The following is a 16,999-nucleotide window of genomic DNA, read 5'->3' as shown; positions in this document are numbered from 1 at the left end:
TTGCGCTGCCATGAAAATAGTGCCCTCAGTGTCCATGAAGTGAAAATCTTTCCCTTTCTCATCTTAGAACTCTTAGAATATAACTTTTTGTTTGTACATTAAGAAATCAAAAAGTAATCAAGGAAATGTCTTCCTGCAGGTGGCCAGCTATGACTTTGACCTGCCGCTGATGATCAACGGACTGAGATGGCCCATTGCTTCTCCTTCTCCTTTCCCCTCTCCATCTTCCTCTTCCACTTCCTCCTCACTGTTAGATGGCAGCAGGAAGCACATTGTCAAATCATTCTGTCCCCACTCCGTCACCATGGCAATGCAACGGTCACAACACATACAGGCCACAGGTGGGGTCATTAATGCAGAGTTATGTGTGTGTGTGCTTGTGTTTTAGTGAGTGATATTTATATTTTAAATTCTATTAACGTCATTTTGCTGCTGGAACTCATGTGTAGAACACATTTCACACTAAGCACGAAGTTCAGGTATCCTAATGTCTTTCTCTCTATTGCTCTTTTTGAAATGTTTTTAGTGCTGTGTGCCCCACTGGAAATGTCCCCCTCCAGCCTACAGTTCCATTTGAAAGCTTTCCCACAGTCTGACACTGAGGTATCAACAAAGGTAAAGCTGAGGCTTGTCATTTTATTGCCTTCTTCTATTGCCATCTTTTTTTTCCCTTACATTCTTCCTTTTTTCCATCTTTTCCTCTTATTGGATTCCTTCCATCTATTCCTCCTTTCTTGTTTTCATATCATCAAGGAGATGTTGTCTGGTAATATGTACCCCCCTATTGAACTTCTGATCACTTTCTGAGAAATAAAATGACTCTTTTATTTAGTTTCTATCATTCTTTCGGCATTTATGTCTTTTTCTGCCTCTCACTCCTCTCCTCTTTCCGTCCCCAGACAGTTGAGCTGAAAGCTGTGTGTGAAGAGAACGTGTGTTGGCGTGGTGTCCTCGGGGAGAGTGTGTACTGGTGGTTTGACCCCAGTGCCACAGCAGTACCAAAAAGCGACAGACGAGAGGCGGGGCTATGTATGGTGTCTCCATCATCAGGGAGTCTGGGGCCTGGCCAGTCCATCTGCTTGGCAGTCAGCATCAGGCCTGAGGCTATCACAACAGGTGAGAAATGACTGGAAACACACACACAAAAACATTATGATGGATTACTTTATCTCTCACTGCCTTATCCCATTCGCACAAATACACAGTCATGTCATTGTAAACCAGATTTTTCTCTTACACAGATTAGATCACACCATCACCATTTATATTGCTTGACCTCTTTGTCCAACACACATGTCAGGATTAAAGCAGGATGATGAACAGCGTGTGTCACAGTTTAATAGATTGTAACAGCCCTCAGAATTTATTTTCAGTCAAAGTGAAACATGAAATTCATTCTAAATTAGAATCATATTCAGTTAAAGAATCTTCTCATGTAGCTTAGACCATTAAATCATGCGGCTTTAATAATCTTAAGTGATGGACCATAAATGAGGAATTATGTTTCTCCCAGGGACCCAGGCTCTTAAGACAATACTAAATCTTGTCAAGCTGAGAGCCATCAGAAACAGGACAATATTTAGAAAGAATGCTTTACGACTATAGCCTCATAAGACATAAAACAGACCTGTACACAATTTTTAAATGTAATCTGATTGAAATGCCATATACAGTAATAACATCTATACCCACCGTACACATGTACTATGTATAGAGTGAAAGTGTAGATACTTTGTATTGTATTTGTAATCTGTCTGCTTTGCTTTGTATGAAGCATTAACAAGGGTGGGGTCAAAATGTTTACATTGTAATTTTGACTTCCAACATACGATACAATCACTGCTAAATGACTAAAAGATTTATCAGTACATAGGCAACCTGTTAAAACACTGACAGGTTTGAGATTTTTTCTTTCTTTTTCAAAACCTTTTTTTATATGATTTCAAATTTAGTGAACATGAGAGGCAGAACAAGAACAGGAGGACTAGAATAATCAATTAAACACAGACAATTGCACAGGTGCAGTTTGTTACAATAGAATTTAGGCACTGTGGCCTCTTAGTATTGAAAACAAAAAGGAGAAATAAAGAAAACATATTAATCTGTGTGTTTCCTAAGAGTAACAATCCCATTTCATCCAGTATTTTTTACCGTTGTCTTTCTTTATAAGAATGGTGTAAGATAACTTGTCACCATAGAGCGTATATTGTTCACAGTGTATGAAAAGGTCCATAAAAAAGTAGACAAAGTGCAGGTATGGTAACATGCTGTTTAATGTGCTGCAGCTCTAATAAGAACTCTAGCTATGCAGAAGGGTAATGGACCAGTATTTCATTGAAATAATGCAAAACTAGGGCGCACCATCACGAAACCAAAGAATTTGAAATATTAATTTCTCCCTTATGGTTTCTGATTTTTTTTCTCAAAGGAGAACACAGGATAAGTGATTTACAGAAGGGGAAAAATTGTATTTAATTTCAGTTGGACTTTAACACACAACTATAAATCCTTTTAGCATGCACTTACTGTGAACTTTATTAGATGCAACTTCTTTGCTCAACACAGTTTGAACATTTTCTCTCCTAGTGGGCCGTGTGACCAGTCTGTCCCTCCCTCTTTACCTGGGAGAGGGAGAGGGAGAGGAGGGACATCAACCCTACCGGGAGTTATCCATCACCATTACCCTCCAGCTGTCCCATATCACCATCCACCCCCCTCAAATCCTACTTAGCCCAGCACCCCTGAAAAGCAATGCAATGGCCCCACTCACCCTGCTGGTTTTAGGATATCCTAGGTTAGTTTATACACACACACACGCACACGCACACACACACACAGGCCAGAGAGACACTGAAATCGAGATAGAGGGTGTGGCAGATGATGTCCCAGGGGCAGATGTAATATCACAGTTGTAGTTGTCAGCTTTTTTGTTAGGCTGAGCAATAACGATGATGGATCTTTATTGTATTTACATTTTCCTAGCTTGTGGCAATTTACCAGCTGCATTGAGCCATTGGAGCTAAATGAATGTCGAGGAAACAAAGGCACACACACAAACCGACCACATTATTCATTTCAGGGGGATTTTTATCAATCAAGCCAGGACTCATTAACTGGCAGATCTGCACCAAATGTTGGATTTTGCTTACATTCTTAGCCAACAAGCTAATCCACATTCCTAGGTGGCTTACATTGTTGTTCATATTTCAGAATGGACAGCAATCTGGCAGCGCTATTACAGTACTGGCAGCAAATTCTGACCCATATTCCCACAGCTGAACTGAGGAACACAGTGCATACATAAAGATCTTTCTTCTCCTCAGTGAAACATATCTAGGGCACCGTTTACATGCTATAATATCTGTTGTATATATCAATACAGTTGGACACATTGCATCCAGTTATCACAAGTATTACTGTAAATAATATTGTACTTTTATCATATGAAAAGTTTTCATCATGTCCTTTCATTTAGAAAGATTGGTGTACCATTAAACCAAGCACTTTCTATTAACACTTCACAATTTACATTAAATAGTCCACTTACATCTGCCATTGTTGCTACTTCTAAAGCTTAATGACCTGTTCAATTGCCCCAAGAATAATAATTGCCAAGTGTAGTCTAGTCCAAGGCCAGGGTCAGAAACAAGCAGAAAAAAGTTAGAAGAATATATATTACAGAGAATATATATGCAGTGATATTTCCCGGTCGGTTCATCTATGTTGGCTTAAAACTTGAGTTTTGAAATAACTATCTCACCTTTTGGTCCATTTAGTAATTTTTCTGGAGCTTTCAATTGTATCACATGTTGATATTCTATCATTTATCACGTCATGTCCAAATCTAGCTTGGATGTGTGTATCTACCTGAGATGTTGGCACAAAGAGAACACCATAGTAACTAAGCCTTCACTCTGACCTATCAAGCTTTCCATTCTGGCACAGCACACATGCAGTCAACAATGATACTGGTGGCAGATTTACAACTCAAAATATTAATATGTGAAACAATTGGTCGTTGACTTCAGAGTGCAAATGCAGGTGACCATCAATTTTGTCAGCTGAAATGTTGACTGTAGCTAGCTATTTAGTTGGTTATTTGGACATGCTAATAATTGCAGCTTATGTTGTAGCAGATAAACATAACTTTTTAATCGATTTCCCACATTTTGCCCTTGTTTTTTTGATTAAGGAGAGTCTACAAAATAACAACAACCTTTACACTTTATCTTTTTTACTACTGTTCAATGCACATTGCTTCAATATGAGGAGAAATCCAAAGACTGACAAGCCTGCCGTGCCTAGCTATGGTTGCTAAGCTATGACTGACAATCGCTGTTCAAGGGAGCAGACAGTCAATTGGCTTTATCATTTCTGTCTGTCACATATCCGCCGTCTCTTTCCACTTTTGCAGTGGAACCAAGGTATCAGCTGAAGTGGATGAGGTGGAACTGGAGGATGGGACAAAGATACAACCAATCTCTGTCATCTTTCCAGAGGGTAACACCATCCCTGCTCACGACCAGGTGCAGCCCTGCACTCAGATCAGTTTACCCTATTACGGAAAAGTCATGTGACCAAAACTAGATCTCCTGTTGCTGTATATCTGTATATATCTCTTTATCTGTGCAATACTTTCTCCCACACTCCCTCTCTCTCATCTAATATCACTGCTTATATGTGAACACTGTCCTGATACCATCATGGCTATATACATTCCAGTCACAACATGAGGCTGATGTCTCCCTAGTCAGGTATTGAATGAAGGTCTGCAGCAGTATGAGCAAAACCCAATTTTGTGCATCCAGGTCTGATGGCATCTGGTAGTCAGATGACAAAAACTGCATTAAAATGACAAATGTAACTGATTCTCCTGGCTGACACTTCAATAGAAGCACCTTCATGATCTATGAAACTATCCCGTCTTTCTACTCTGTCTGCAACCATAGAGACATCCAGTAGGTATCCAGAACCACGGAGCCAGTGTGACCTCTCTGATCTGCAATGTGTCTTTCTGTTCTGCCGTCCCTCTGTCCCTCTGCACAACCATCACCTTCACTGACCACCTCCACAACAGGTAACCTGATATTCAATAACAGACAGTATAACACCACTCCTCACATCTCTTTCTCTTCTCTCTGCTTACTCTATTCCTTCATCCTGCTCACTAACCATCCTCAAAAAAGTTGAATCAATCTACCAACTCAGTTTTTTCTTTGACTTTGCCTTTTCCCTGACAGGTTTAAGGTTGAGTTATGTGCTGTTGCTGACAACTGTCTGTTGACTGTCTGGCCCTACTTGGCTCTTCATCGCTCTGAGCAACAGATTGTTCTCAAGACCGGTAGTATATCATATACACAAGCACATTCATGCAACCATGTAGACATATGGAGCTATAAAATCAGTCGGTTATTGAATGGGAGTGACACTATCTGTCTGTCTGAAAGTATTCCTGCCACATGAATAATTTCATATCCCAAGCAGCTTGTGTAAACATTGTTTATTTAGTATTTTTCTCATTGCATCCGATTGGTTTATGTGTGACTGTGATGTAGGGGCCACAGCTGTTGAGGCAATCCTTCAGCGCTATCACACACCAAGTTCTGCCTCTGGCCAGACTTCATCATCCTCCTCATTGTTTGATCGCAACAGCTCAACAAACAAGAACTCAGCCTCAGGTCAGAAAATGTACCGCATACGTGTGTAGTGTGTTAATGTGTCTGTGTGTAACTTTTAAAGCTTATCTAAAATTATGTGTATGTCTCAGCAGATGTGTGTTTGTATGTACAGTCTGTCCTTTTCTGTCCTTTTTAGACTCCTTTCCAGACAGTGAGAGTGTGAGCGGTCAGGCCAGCATGGATGAAGATGCCTCTAACAGAGACACCCCAACCAATCTTGGTGTCCCAGAGTTCCCTGCTGCCAACTCAGAGGAAGGACTATATCACCAGAATGTCTTACTGGCTGTGGAGAGGTGGTTTAGCCTCTTTGGCTGGCCGAGTGGACCACACCCTATCTCTGTACCACACACGCTCAGAAGGTACACAAAAAAGATTTCTTAATAATTTAGCTCAGGGGCCACATTTGCATTTCAATGTAGTCATCCATCCTGCTTTTACCATCCTTCACATCTGTTTGTCAATCAACCTCCTTCCCTGTTTACCTCGTCTCTCCCTCCAGAGTTGTGTCAAAAATTCAAACAAATCATTACAGTGGACGGACTTATCGTGTCAGTCAAAGTAAAGACTCCAGGTATGTATATGTGTGGTGGATCTTGAGCAGATAGAAATGTTTTTGTAGTTACAATCCTCAAGCAGTGTTGTCACTCAAGTCTCAAATGAGTAATCTTTATGCTGCAAAACAAGAAAGGCTGACATAGCAAACACTGTAACACAGAATATGTGCACAGTGGATGTTTAATCTAGTCAACAACCATGATGAAACTAGGTAACTGAATGAGACTGAAAATATGTACCATAAAAGCAGGTTCTGCCTGCTGAATACTGCTATTTTATGCAGACCTCAAAAAGTAGCAGAGGCTCTCATGTGCAAATAATGTTTTGTTTGTCTGTTTTTTAAATGGCAAGTGGGGTTTAAGTGGGCAGTCTCCCCAGGTTTTCTATTTGTTATTGTTTATTTAGTTCAAATTGGTAAAGGAAAATAGCAGATGATACTTTAACTGAAGCTCTGGTGGAATTTAATTTCATATCAGCCGGGTCATTGGTCTGGATGCACATGTTCAGCTATCTGGCCATGTAAATTATATATTGTTATGTCTAGGTCTGTAGTGGACATGCTTCATCACCTGACTGGCAAACAGATTCCCAGTATTCCTCGCTGTCAGACCTTTTCCAGTGATATAGACCGACGCACTAATCAGCTGCTGCAACAGCATGAAGCTATGCTTGCTTTTCTCAGGTAAGCTTTGTAATAAACTGTGCTTTAGTTTATATAGGAATAACTAGCGAGCGTTCCGTTTTTTTAACAAATGTCAATTTCATTGCCCGAGTAACTCCAGACACAGGTTCATACATTCAGTGACCTTGACCAACTACTTTTAGGCACCTCCCCTAGGTACTTTACAGCAGTGACTGTAAATAAACATCCTTGACAGACCTTACACATATAAATACACTGCTTTAATGCTGCTGACACTGATTGACTTAAGATGTCTTCAGACATGCAAATTGTACTGTATATGTGGCAGTAATTTTACATGGTGGTCTCGTGTCTGAATAAATAACTTTTAAGTAAAAATCATGTCGGCTCTCTTACTAGGTCGGGCTTTAAGTAACAAGTCTGTAACACTTCCAACATGTCACAAGTCTGAACTGAATGCTGTCAGATTAAAGTTTGGCTGCAGCACCACGAGGAAAACATTCACAGAGAGAAATTAAACACATTATACACAAAGTAAATAAAACCACTTCAGGAAACACTGGGGGCACTTTTTTTATACAATAATCAGACCTGCAGTCTTCCTACCTTTCATTCATGCCATCTGCATTGATGCAATTGTCTATATTTAGCAAAACATTTTACATACAGGACAAAGTCCCAACTTAATGTCTTGTTATTTTAGTTTTTGCACAGTTAGACTTTATAAAACAGGCACTGGATTTGCAATGTGATAAATAATGAAATTGATGAGAAAATGTACGAAGGAATTCACTTTGAGAAAAGGGGGCATGCGTCCCCCGCGCTTGCATTAGGCCTCAACAGCAAAATACATTTAAAAGTCCATCAGTGATGCAGCCTGTTAGTAACCTGAGAACATGTCGTTGTCCTTAATGCTGTAACGTTTTAACTCACCTCTGTTCTCCAGCAGTGATACCATTTTTGAATGGCATTTTGGAATTTTTTTGAGCAACTACTTATGTTTTTCTGTCCACTGTAATTCTGTGCTCAGGGTGCAGGGAGCCTGTTTGTGTCACATCAGACCAGAATACTTGCTAGAAGTGCAGGAGTTCAACCACTGGTGCTCCCTGCAGGTATACATGCACACTCAACAATTTTGTCCTAGTCAATTAAATTAACATGTCCTCTAAATCTGTTTGTGGAGCTGTCAATAATTGCTTTAGGGTTCCCTCTTTACTGACATCAATGAAAAACTCATCCTGGTCTCATCCTGGCCCTCTCATCCTGGGCTCTCTAGCTTTCAATCATACAAACAATATATTTAGAGCCTCTTGTGCCATATGTGCTTGTGTTGTCTCAGGCAAATGAGGAAGAGCATGGCCTGGACTACAGCAGTGTTGACTATGAGTCTCTGAGCAAACGATCATGGACTGACGTGCTGCTACAAATATACAAGGTGAACAACTATTTATTCACTGTTTCTCCCTGTTTTCATCCACTGTCCATTATGCAGGATTATATGTATTATATGTACGTTTTTGGAAGCCACTTCATGTGTAAGGTACACTGTGATCCTGCTGAAGTGTACCATAGTTCATAGATGGTGTAGCCTGGGCTGTAAAATATACCCCCACATTGAACAAAAAAATTACCTAAAATTAAATAGGTTGCTCATTATGACTATTTAAAGAGGAAATATTAACATGAAAGGGATATACATATTGTTTAAAATCTTTGCTCATTCATATTTTCCTCTGCCTATTACTTTTAGGCCTATTAATAGGCCTACTGCCTCCCACATCACGTACGCATGGCACCCTTGGGTCGCGGCTATGTTTTGAATGGGTAATCTAAAGTAAAATACTTAAGGGAGAAGTTTTAACAGTTGATGATTTTTCAGCCATTTGTTGAAGATTTGCAGATATCGTTCATTGTGGATGTTATTTCGGAGATTTTGTTACTTAAGGATTTAATGCTAATGAAGTTTTGGAAAGCATTTGTGCATTCTTTCATCTGTACCTCTCACATCAAGACAAACTGGTGAACCTGTTTTAATTTGTTCTCAAGCTGCTGAATGTTAAAACATTCTGAATGTTAAATGCTGTGCTTCCTTTGTAGATAGAGGCCTAAATACTCTGTCACTGCACTGTTTTTGACAGTGCTTCTACACTAAAATATTTTGGCCAAGAAATCTGTGTTTTATCACAGATTTAGAGATTTTGTCTGTGAGTGTGTGATGTGCCTGGTGCAGGCTGCATGTCATATTTACAGTGGATTCACTCTTAACTGAACCCTGGTTCAAAGTACTACTGTCATGGATCAGGGATGGTTACTAAACCAAGATGGATAAGCTGCATTTTCCATCTGTCAATCCTTTGTACCTTTATACTTAACTCCTAACAGCTTAATGTAAGACTGAGAACATTTACTGTAGGGAAAAAGCCTGTGAATGTGTCTGTCTTTGTGAATGTAAAGTAGAGTGGTGCTGAAAAACATCAAGGTCATCTTGTTAGATACCAGCATTGAATATTACTCTGCACAGGTGTTGGTGTTGTGTCACGTGTCAGAGAACAGTCTCAACATGACTCTGAGCCAGGAAGATGGAATCCTCCCAGTCGGCTCACAGCCGCTGGCCAGTAACATCTACTCTCCCCAAGAACTCCAGTTGCTCTCGTGGCTCAACATGCACTACCAGAGCATGAGGAAGACTGTGTGGAGTACAGGTAGAACACACAATATGTACACACATTAACTGTTGTTTATGTACGCATACAGGTAGGATGAAATAAGGGAAATGTGTTACAGAGGTATTGTTTCAGTTCTATGCATTAACTACTAAGCTGTTAAAAGTCTATTTATCACTGCTGGTCAGCGATTTGTAAACACTGTTGCAACTCAGCATCTTAGTAAACAGTTTTTCTGTATTTGTTCTCATTTCTGAGGCTATTCTCCTTAGCATGTTGAATTATTTAGCAGGTGTTGTGGTTGATACAACCACAATCTGTGAATACTCTATTGAGCCCTTTATGAACTGTTTATTGCCTACGGTTACTTTGTAAACTTGTCAAAGACTTCTGTGATGGTGTAATTCTATTTTCTGTGACTTTTCCGAGAGTTTTTTAAAAATATTTTGTACATTTCATGCTTTCTGAATTCAGGTAGACCTTGTGAAAGTATTTATTCAACACCCTGAACTTGATTTAATCTTTTCTACAGATTGAGGTTGGATTTCTTCCAGCACCTTTTGATGTCTTAATATGTATTATTGATTGATAGGTAATTTCTGCATGTTGTTTGCAGGTGGTGTTCCATCAGCACGCTGGATAGTGAATTTTGACCTGGACTTGACAGATGGACTGGTGCTTGCTGCTCTGCTTGCTGCCTACTGCCCTTACCTGGTCAGTGTGTGTGTGTGCATGTGTGTCTGAGTGTGTCTGTTAATTTTGTGTTGACCCTCTTCAGTGTGTGGTGAGTCAGTGAGGGATGGTGGTTAATGCCTCTAAGTGGCACTGTGATTGATGTGATGAGGACGCAATTAGTCCTGAACAAGATCAGGGGAGCCTCTTATCATGCTAAGCACCATTTTGTGTGTGTGCGTGTGTGTTAGGGAGGGGGAGAGAGAGAGAGAGAGAGAGAAGTCCATCTCACTCTGTATGTCAGTGGTGGAATTAGCCAGTAGATGTGTTCTGTCTGCTAGAGTTCACCAGGAAAAATTTCAGCCTGACTTAAAACCCAAATTGGTTTTGAGCTTTTTGCAAGAAAGAAATATGACTCAAAAGATTTACTGAGCAGACATTGCTAATGAACAATAGGTAACAAGTTGCTTGTTATCTATTGCTCATTTTGCAACCGAGTTTGGCTTACTAGCCAATGTCCCAAGACAGATACAATAGAGAGAAAACTACAGCTGCAACACATGGCTCATGCACAAACATATTTTAATTATGAATTCTAACACTTAACCAAGCTGCAAAATTCTAAGCTGCTGAGTCACAGCCACTCCTAGCCAGCCAGCAACTGTCCCCCCAACCACACAAAGCTCAGTTAAACAAGTCATCAAGTAGATAAAGTTCTATCAATGAGTAAACCCCATTCTATTACTACCTAACCAGAAACTACCTCATTCCACAACCACACCAGCTTGAGCCCTGCATGAAAAAATGCAGCCCTCTCATTCATTTGAATGATGGCAGTCTGGTGCAGTGGGGTTGCCAACATAGGGAGCTCCAGCAAAAAACATGGGGTCGCCCGGCAAAAAAGTCGGCTCAACTTTTGCTGCAGCACAATGTGACGTCATCCAGCAATGCACTGCGTAGACCACCCAGGATTACCTCAAAACAAAAAAGCAAAATGGTGTAGTGAGCCAATGGAACAAGTGAAAAAGCAGGTCAGCTGGTTCACTTGGCACCTAATTTTCCAGGGTTTACCTCTAACCTCAAAGATAACTTCACTCACAACCTTAAAAGGGAGAGACAAAGCAGATTACTACCAAAACCTGAAACAATCCTGGAATGGACGGGCCCCCATGTGTTAAAAGCAGCAACACTAACCAAACTATTATAGCCAAATTAGTAATAATAAGGCTAGAGACACACAGAAGGTAGTAAGGCCGCCAGATACTCCTGGCACCTCCCCCACTTGGCTGTCAGTGGTCAGATCCACCAAGATTTCATTTCAAATGCAGTGCTCAATTTCAATACTTCCACTGCTGTTGCTGTTTCAGCTCACAAAGATACAGATCAGTGCATCAAGCTGCATCTGATCGGGATTAATAGTTTTTACATCCCGCTCACCCACTGTGTTCCTAATTAGATCTGCAGCCACTTCCGGAGGATGTACACCACAGCTACCACTCAGGAGCAGATCCTCCACAACAACATTATAGTGGCCCAGGCCTTAAACACACTTTATCTCAACATAGATGTACAGGTAAATGTCTTCTCTTTGCAAGGACAGACAAGTAGATGACAAGTATGTGTAAGTAACTAGAAAACGCATAATTATCTGTATGTGTAGACAGATATACTATACTGTACTATACCAAGCATTTAAACTTGAGTTTTCAACATGGGTATACAAGCAATTAGTCCATTAATGAGAAAAGTCTTGTATTAATACCACCCGTGTTTTATGTGAAAGCAATTATTTTGACAAAGAAATATTAGCTTGTTACTGCATTAATTAGCTTAATGAATGACCTGTTTAACATAACTGGAGATGTTTAATATATCATGCTGATTATGTCAGAGATTAGGCAGCACATCCTATTGTGACTTTGCCCCTGTGTGTCCCTGTATCTGAGTGTGTGTGCTCAGCCCACAGATTTGTCAGATCCCAACCCAGTGCAGATGTTAATGCTGTGTGTTCACTTGTATGAGAGGCTGCCTCAGTATCTGCCACTACACACCATCACTCTATCAGGAGGCCTCCACAGCACTTTCAGCAAGCAGGTAAACACACACACACACACTCACACACACACACAGAGCACTGACTTTGGTCTTAGAAGACGCTTGAATAAAATTTAACCACATCCCTTGTAAATCATTTTAATGAGTGCTGGCGAGACTGCAAATGGCTTGGATAATAACCTACTGGACAGATAATAACACACACATACAAACACTGCAACTGGGATCACACACAGACGCACATTAACAGGATTATAGACACACACATACATTAATAGGATTATAAACACACCCCCATACACACTAACAGGATTACAAACACAGACAAATAGACATTTGGGTAATGATACACATTGTCAGGTTAAGCCACATTACAAGCCTAACAAAAATAGATGTCAGGTTGTCAGTGCTAAGGAAGATGGGTGTCATTGTTATATTGTTTTCTGGCAGTAACATTTGTCTGTGTGTTGTGTCTACAAGAACTACTTCATTGTGGTTCTGTGTGTGTTCTTGTTTTGTGTGTGTACTGCAGGTGCGTTTGAAAAGCCCATCTTCTAAGCCTGTCAAATACCAGGCCTTCCTTTTAGGAGAGGATGCCCATTTCTTCTCCCTCCCTGATGGTTCCACAGTCACCGTTCCTCCAAAGTATGTTTTTTTAGTTAGAAAATGAAATTCACTGTATATCATTGAAAATGCCTTAAAGTAACATGCAGTACAAGTTTGCATACGCTTGCTAGAAACTAGGTTTTGTTTATTCAGTTTCAGATCACAAATGTTACCTGTGAATGCTCATTTACAAAATATACAAAAACAAAACATGAGCACTAAAGCAAGCGTCAGGTGGCATTTAGTTGAGCTTATATTTTAGAGACTGTAAGCACTAGTCACTACAGGTCCCCTTTAGCCTCTCTGGTTTTTACTTTGTCCCCATGAGTGCCATTCACTTCAAATCATTTCATTGTCTTTAAGGAGAATTTCAAATCTCCTGCAATTTGTCTTAAAGATTGACTTTTATTGGGTGAAGTAATCACAGACTGTCCTCTTCTGCCATAGTCTGCTCCCTTAGATTGAAGAATGATAAACGTGTATTGTATGTGCCTATTTTTATGGTAATCATGGACCCAAACTGGTGACAGAAGGTTAAAAGAGACATCTAGCAAGGGCGTTTTTATACTTAGGCAAGTGGTCTACTATTGCATTATAACCAGCTTGGGATTCAGACTGAAATCGCCTTGCCTTGGGTCACTAATTAAAATTTGCATGATTGCCATTTTAATTTTAGAACTCTTTTTTTATGCAATTCACAGGTAATTATCTGTTTTATTACACATTCTGTATATAATGAAATACAAAGTATTTATAGACATGTTTTTCCAGGTTACAGCATAAGTAATCCTGAAAAAAAGAGTGATATTACTAAATTATGATTGTTGGTAATTATGAAACATTGGTACATGCCTTTGTAGTCTGCATCAACAGATACTTGAAGTTTATTAAAACTCGTATCGTTAGTGAGGAAGTGCTGTCTTTGCATCTGTTCTTCCATCTGTACTTCCAAAATAACTTGTTTTGGGCAGACCTGTGCCCTGCCAAGAATAGGAAAAACCCCTCTCAACTTATTCAGCCCAGAATCCAAACTGAGTATATTTAGTCTTGCCCTGAGACTGTAGCTCATTAAAATGTACCAGTTTTGTTCTCAAGTGAGGCCTCTATAAAAATAGCCCATGTCCCATTTTGGATCCCAAGCTTTACTTTACTGTCTTTAAGGACAATGCCATTATGCAGAAACATAGTATGATAATTCTGCTGATTCATCACTGTCATAACCTGCAAATGGGAGGTTGTACAATAAAATTAATGTGTTGTAAAAGCGCTGTAGAGGGCATTCTGATTCCCCTAGAACAGAGGCTAAATTATCTGATAATTTGTGTTGGCTCTGATGGATTTTACAGGGAGAGCACTGAACTGACCGTCCAGTACAGCTGCTCCTTCCTGCAGCCCATGGAGGCTGTCCTTCTGCTCATCTCCAGCTCTGCTTCTTGCCTGCGTGCCTCCACTCTCACCTTCAGTCTGAAGACCCACGTCAGTCACATCATACCCACAGTGAGTGCACCACTTCTGAGTGGTTAATTGGCTTGCTGGTTGACAAATTGGTTGCCTGGCTGCAGATACAACTGTGTTGAATATACTAAAGGCCTGGCTGCCTCATCAGCTGGTTGACTGACTGCCATTCTACAGTTATTGCACCATTAACATAAGTTGGCTTTGAGGCTCACTTACTGATTTGTTGATGGCTTGTTAATAATCTGTCACTATCTTGCCATGTCTAACACATATCAGAGTTTGGAATTCACTGTTTTTTCTGGAGGCTGGCTGCTGAAGAGTGGTTAGCTACAGCTGTAGGTTCATATAACTAGATGACTCACTGTCTGCTTCCCACTGTCTCTCTTCAGAACACTGTCAAGTGCAATTCTCCATGCTATGAGCTGAAAGTGATCCAAGTGCCAATAACTAACCCTTTCAATAAAGAAGCAAAGTTCAGGTAAATGTCTGTGTCCATGTACACATACATGTACAGAATATGTGACTTTAGAATCCCCTCTGTGCGTAAGGTTAAAATTTTAAAGGGTATGTGCAACAACTAAATACTTCCCACCAAGTATGATGGTTTTATATGGCTAGATTTGAGATACTCTATCCATCTGTGAGATTTCTGTCACAATCACAGTACAATAGAAGTGAATGAAATTTTGTTTGTGTTGCTTACTGCACTGAACAATCACATTTAAAAAATTCTGCAAAAATGTGTCTTTCTAGAGTCAGAGAAAGTCCTGGTACAATATGTTTTTGGAGTCATACTATTCAATTCAAGCATCTCTGCTGTGTGTGTTTGTGCATGTGCATGTGTGTTTAGGGTGGTGCTGATGGAGTCTACGTTCAACCCACTGGAGCCAGAAAAGAAAAAAGACAGCCTTCTTCAACAGGCCTCTTCCAAAGCCAAGTAACACATGCACTGTTCTCAACACTCAGCACAGGGACAGCTAACACCCCCCCACCCACACACACACACACACACACACACACACACACACACACACACACACACACACACACACTCACTCAATCAAAGGTACCCACATAGTATAATACATAGTTAAGAGTGCTTGAGTTAAAGTCTGGCATAATTCTATATTTTTCAAATTGTCCATAAATGCCAAAAAAATTCCAAAACCAACCATGTGTTTGTCCGTCTCACAATAATTTCAGACCTTCCACAGGAAAAAGAAAGTCATTTTCTCTCAATGAAAAACGTAGTCTCCTTGAAGCTTATGACAAACTGCCAAAAACGAGCCAAAACAAAGCAAAACAAGCTTTTAAAACAGCTGTACTGTATTTTTAAACCCTCAATAAAATTCAGTGAAGTTGTCAGTTTCATCACTTTATATTCATGAAATAAATATACAAATGTTAATCAGGTGGTAATCTGCATGAGAAATAAAGAAACAGAAGAAAAATTCAGTTATATTAAAATTCCACTTGTAGTGATCAATATGACCCGGACAGATGTTATCACACCACTGTAGTAAAAATGTAGAATATCACCGTTATGTACAAGTGTATTAAGTAGAAAGCTATCCCAAAACTTGAAAGCAGCAAAACATTTTAAACTGCTTTTCAGGCAGATCTTAATGTTTTTTTCCTGCTACAAGAGGACATTTCATTTAGTCTTTAATCTTTCCCCTGGGAAAAGTGTAGCAGATAGGGTATAGATTGGTTACAGGAATTATAACATTGTAGCACACTAGGCTCGGCCAGTTTTCATGCTTTAATACCTTCCCAACACTTAACTAGAGTATAAGATATATGACATAGTTGTAAAATAAAAAAAAAAAAAAAAACATTTGCTACAACTAATGGGTGATTTGCAAGTTGAGGTTTTGGCCAATATACTTCATCAGAACTGCTTGACAGAAGATTGAATAGCTTTTAGTGTGGTCAAACTATAAACATGTGGTTGGACAACATGTCAAACAATCAAGTTCTGATTGAGCACAAACCGACCTGTTCTTTTGCCACAACTTTCTTGCAACAAATAGTGCACACAGCCTTGTCTGTGTTGACTGGCTCACCTGTATCAGATCTGAACCCAAAACATTCCCAAGCACAGGCAAGGGCATATTTCTTTTTTATGAGTTCCGTATATTCACAACACATGACAATACAATACAATAATAATAATAATGATACAATAATAGAGTGTCTCTGTGCCAGACTTTTCATTTTCAGGTTTTATTGAATATGACCATAGCCATTAGAATATGATTGCAGTGTATGGAGTGCAAATAACACACACAAGTTAGCTACAAACAAAAGCACCATCACCAATTAAATTCTCTGTAAACAGTAGAAATAGCTAGTTTCACAGTAAACATAATCATAAGAGCTTGTATGGCAAAAAGACAGGGTATTCTTCTGGCTAGTTAGTTCTTCAGAAGGTGAAGTAAAGTATAAGGGTGATGCTCAGGAGAGCACTGGGTTGTCATTAAGAGTAGCTGGTTAGTATGCATCTCTCACCACCTGGGACGTCTTCAAAGCCAAACGTTCCTGCTCCTCCTTCTAATCAGGAGTTGACGATGAGGATTTGAAGCACAACTGAGGTCATCTCTGGTTCACCTGAATCAGCCTGTGTAGTCTGATATCTAAGTATGAATTATTATGATTTTCTTTCCTCC

General features: G+C 39.8%; 1 protein-coding gene across 3 annotated transcripts in view; it reads left to right on the top strand.

Annotated features, from left to right (window-relative positions):
• The window catches only part of LOC137177344 (cilia- and flagella-associated protein 47-like), a 72,280-nt gene that overhangs the window by 21,212 nt on the left and 34,069 nt on the right, over positions 1–16,999 (top strand). For 2 of the 3 annotated variants that reach the window (XM_067583550.1, XM_067583552.1), the window contains exons 23-43: positions 140–341; positions 527–615; positions 900–1,116; positions 2,587–2,794; positions 4,415–4,526; positions 4,950–5,077; positions 5,241–5,341; positions 5,556–5,678; positions 5,815–6,037; positions 6,178–6,249; positions 6,778–6,915; positions 7,907–7,988; positions 8,216–8,311; positions 9,398–9,578; positions 10,156–10,253; positions 11,668–11,784; positions 12,171–12,305; positions 12,799–12,911; positions 14,219–14,369; positions 14,720–14,808; positions 15,181–15,267. In XM_067583550.1, the coding sequence (XP_067439651.1) occupies positions 140–341; positions 527–615; positions 900–1,116; positions 2,587–2,794; positions 4,415–4,526; positions 4,950–5,077; positions 5,241–5,341; positions 5,556–5,678; positions 5,815–6,037; positions 6,178–6,249; positions 6,778–6,915; positions 7,907–7,988; positions 8,216–8,311; positions 9,398–9,578; positions 10,156–10,253; positions 11,668–11,784; positions 12,171–12,305; positions 12,799–12,911; positions 14,219–14,369; positions 14,720–14,808; positions 15,181–15,267 (2,762 nt within the window). The remainder of the gene's footprint in view (positions 1–139; positions 342–526; positions 616–899; positions 1,117–2,586; positions 2,795–4,414; positions 4,527–4,949; positions 5,078–5,240; positions 5,342–5,555; positions 5,679–5,814; positions 6,038–6,177; positions 6,250–6,777; positions 6,916–7,906; positions 7,989–8,215; positions 8,312–9,397; positions 9,579–10,155; positions 10,254–11,667; positions 11,785–12,170; positions 12,306–12,798; positions 12,912–14,218; positions 14,370–14,719; positions 14,809–15,180; positions 15,268–16,999) is intronic. The other variant, XM_067583551.1, reaches the window with a different exon arrangement.

This window comes from Thunnus thynnus, chromosome 24 (assembly GCF_963924715.1).
Source record: "Thunnus thynnus chromosome 24, fThuThy2.1, whole genome shotgun sequence".
NCBI lineage: Eukaryota > Metazoa > Chordata > Actinopteri > Scombriformes > Scombridae > Thunnus > Thunnus thynnus.
Note: the sequence above shows the minus strand (reverse complement) of the source record. Positions and strands in the feature narration are given on the sequence as shown.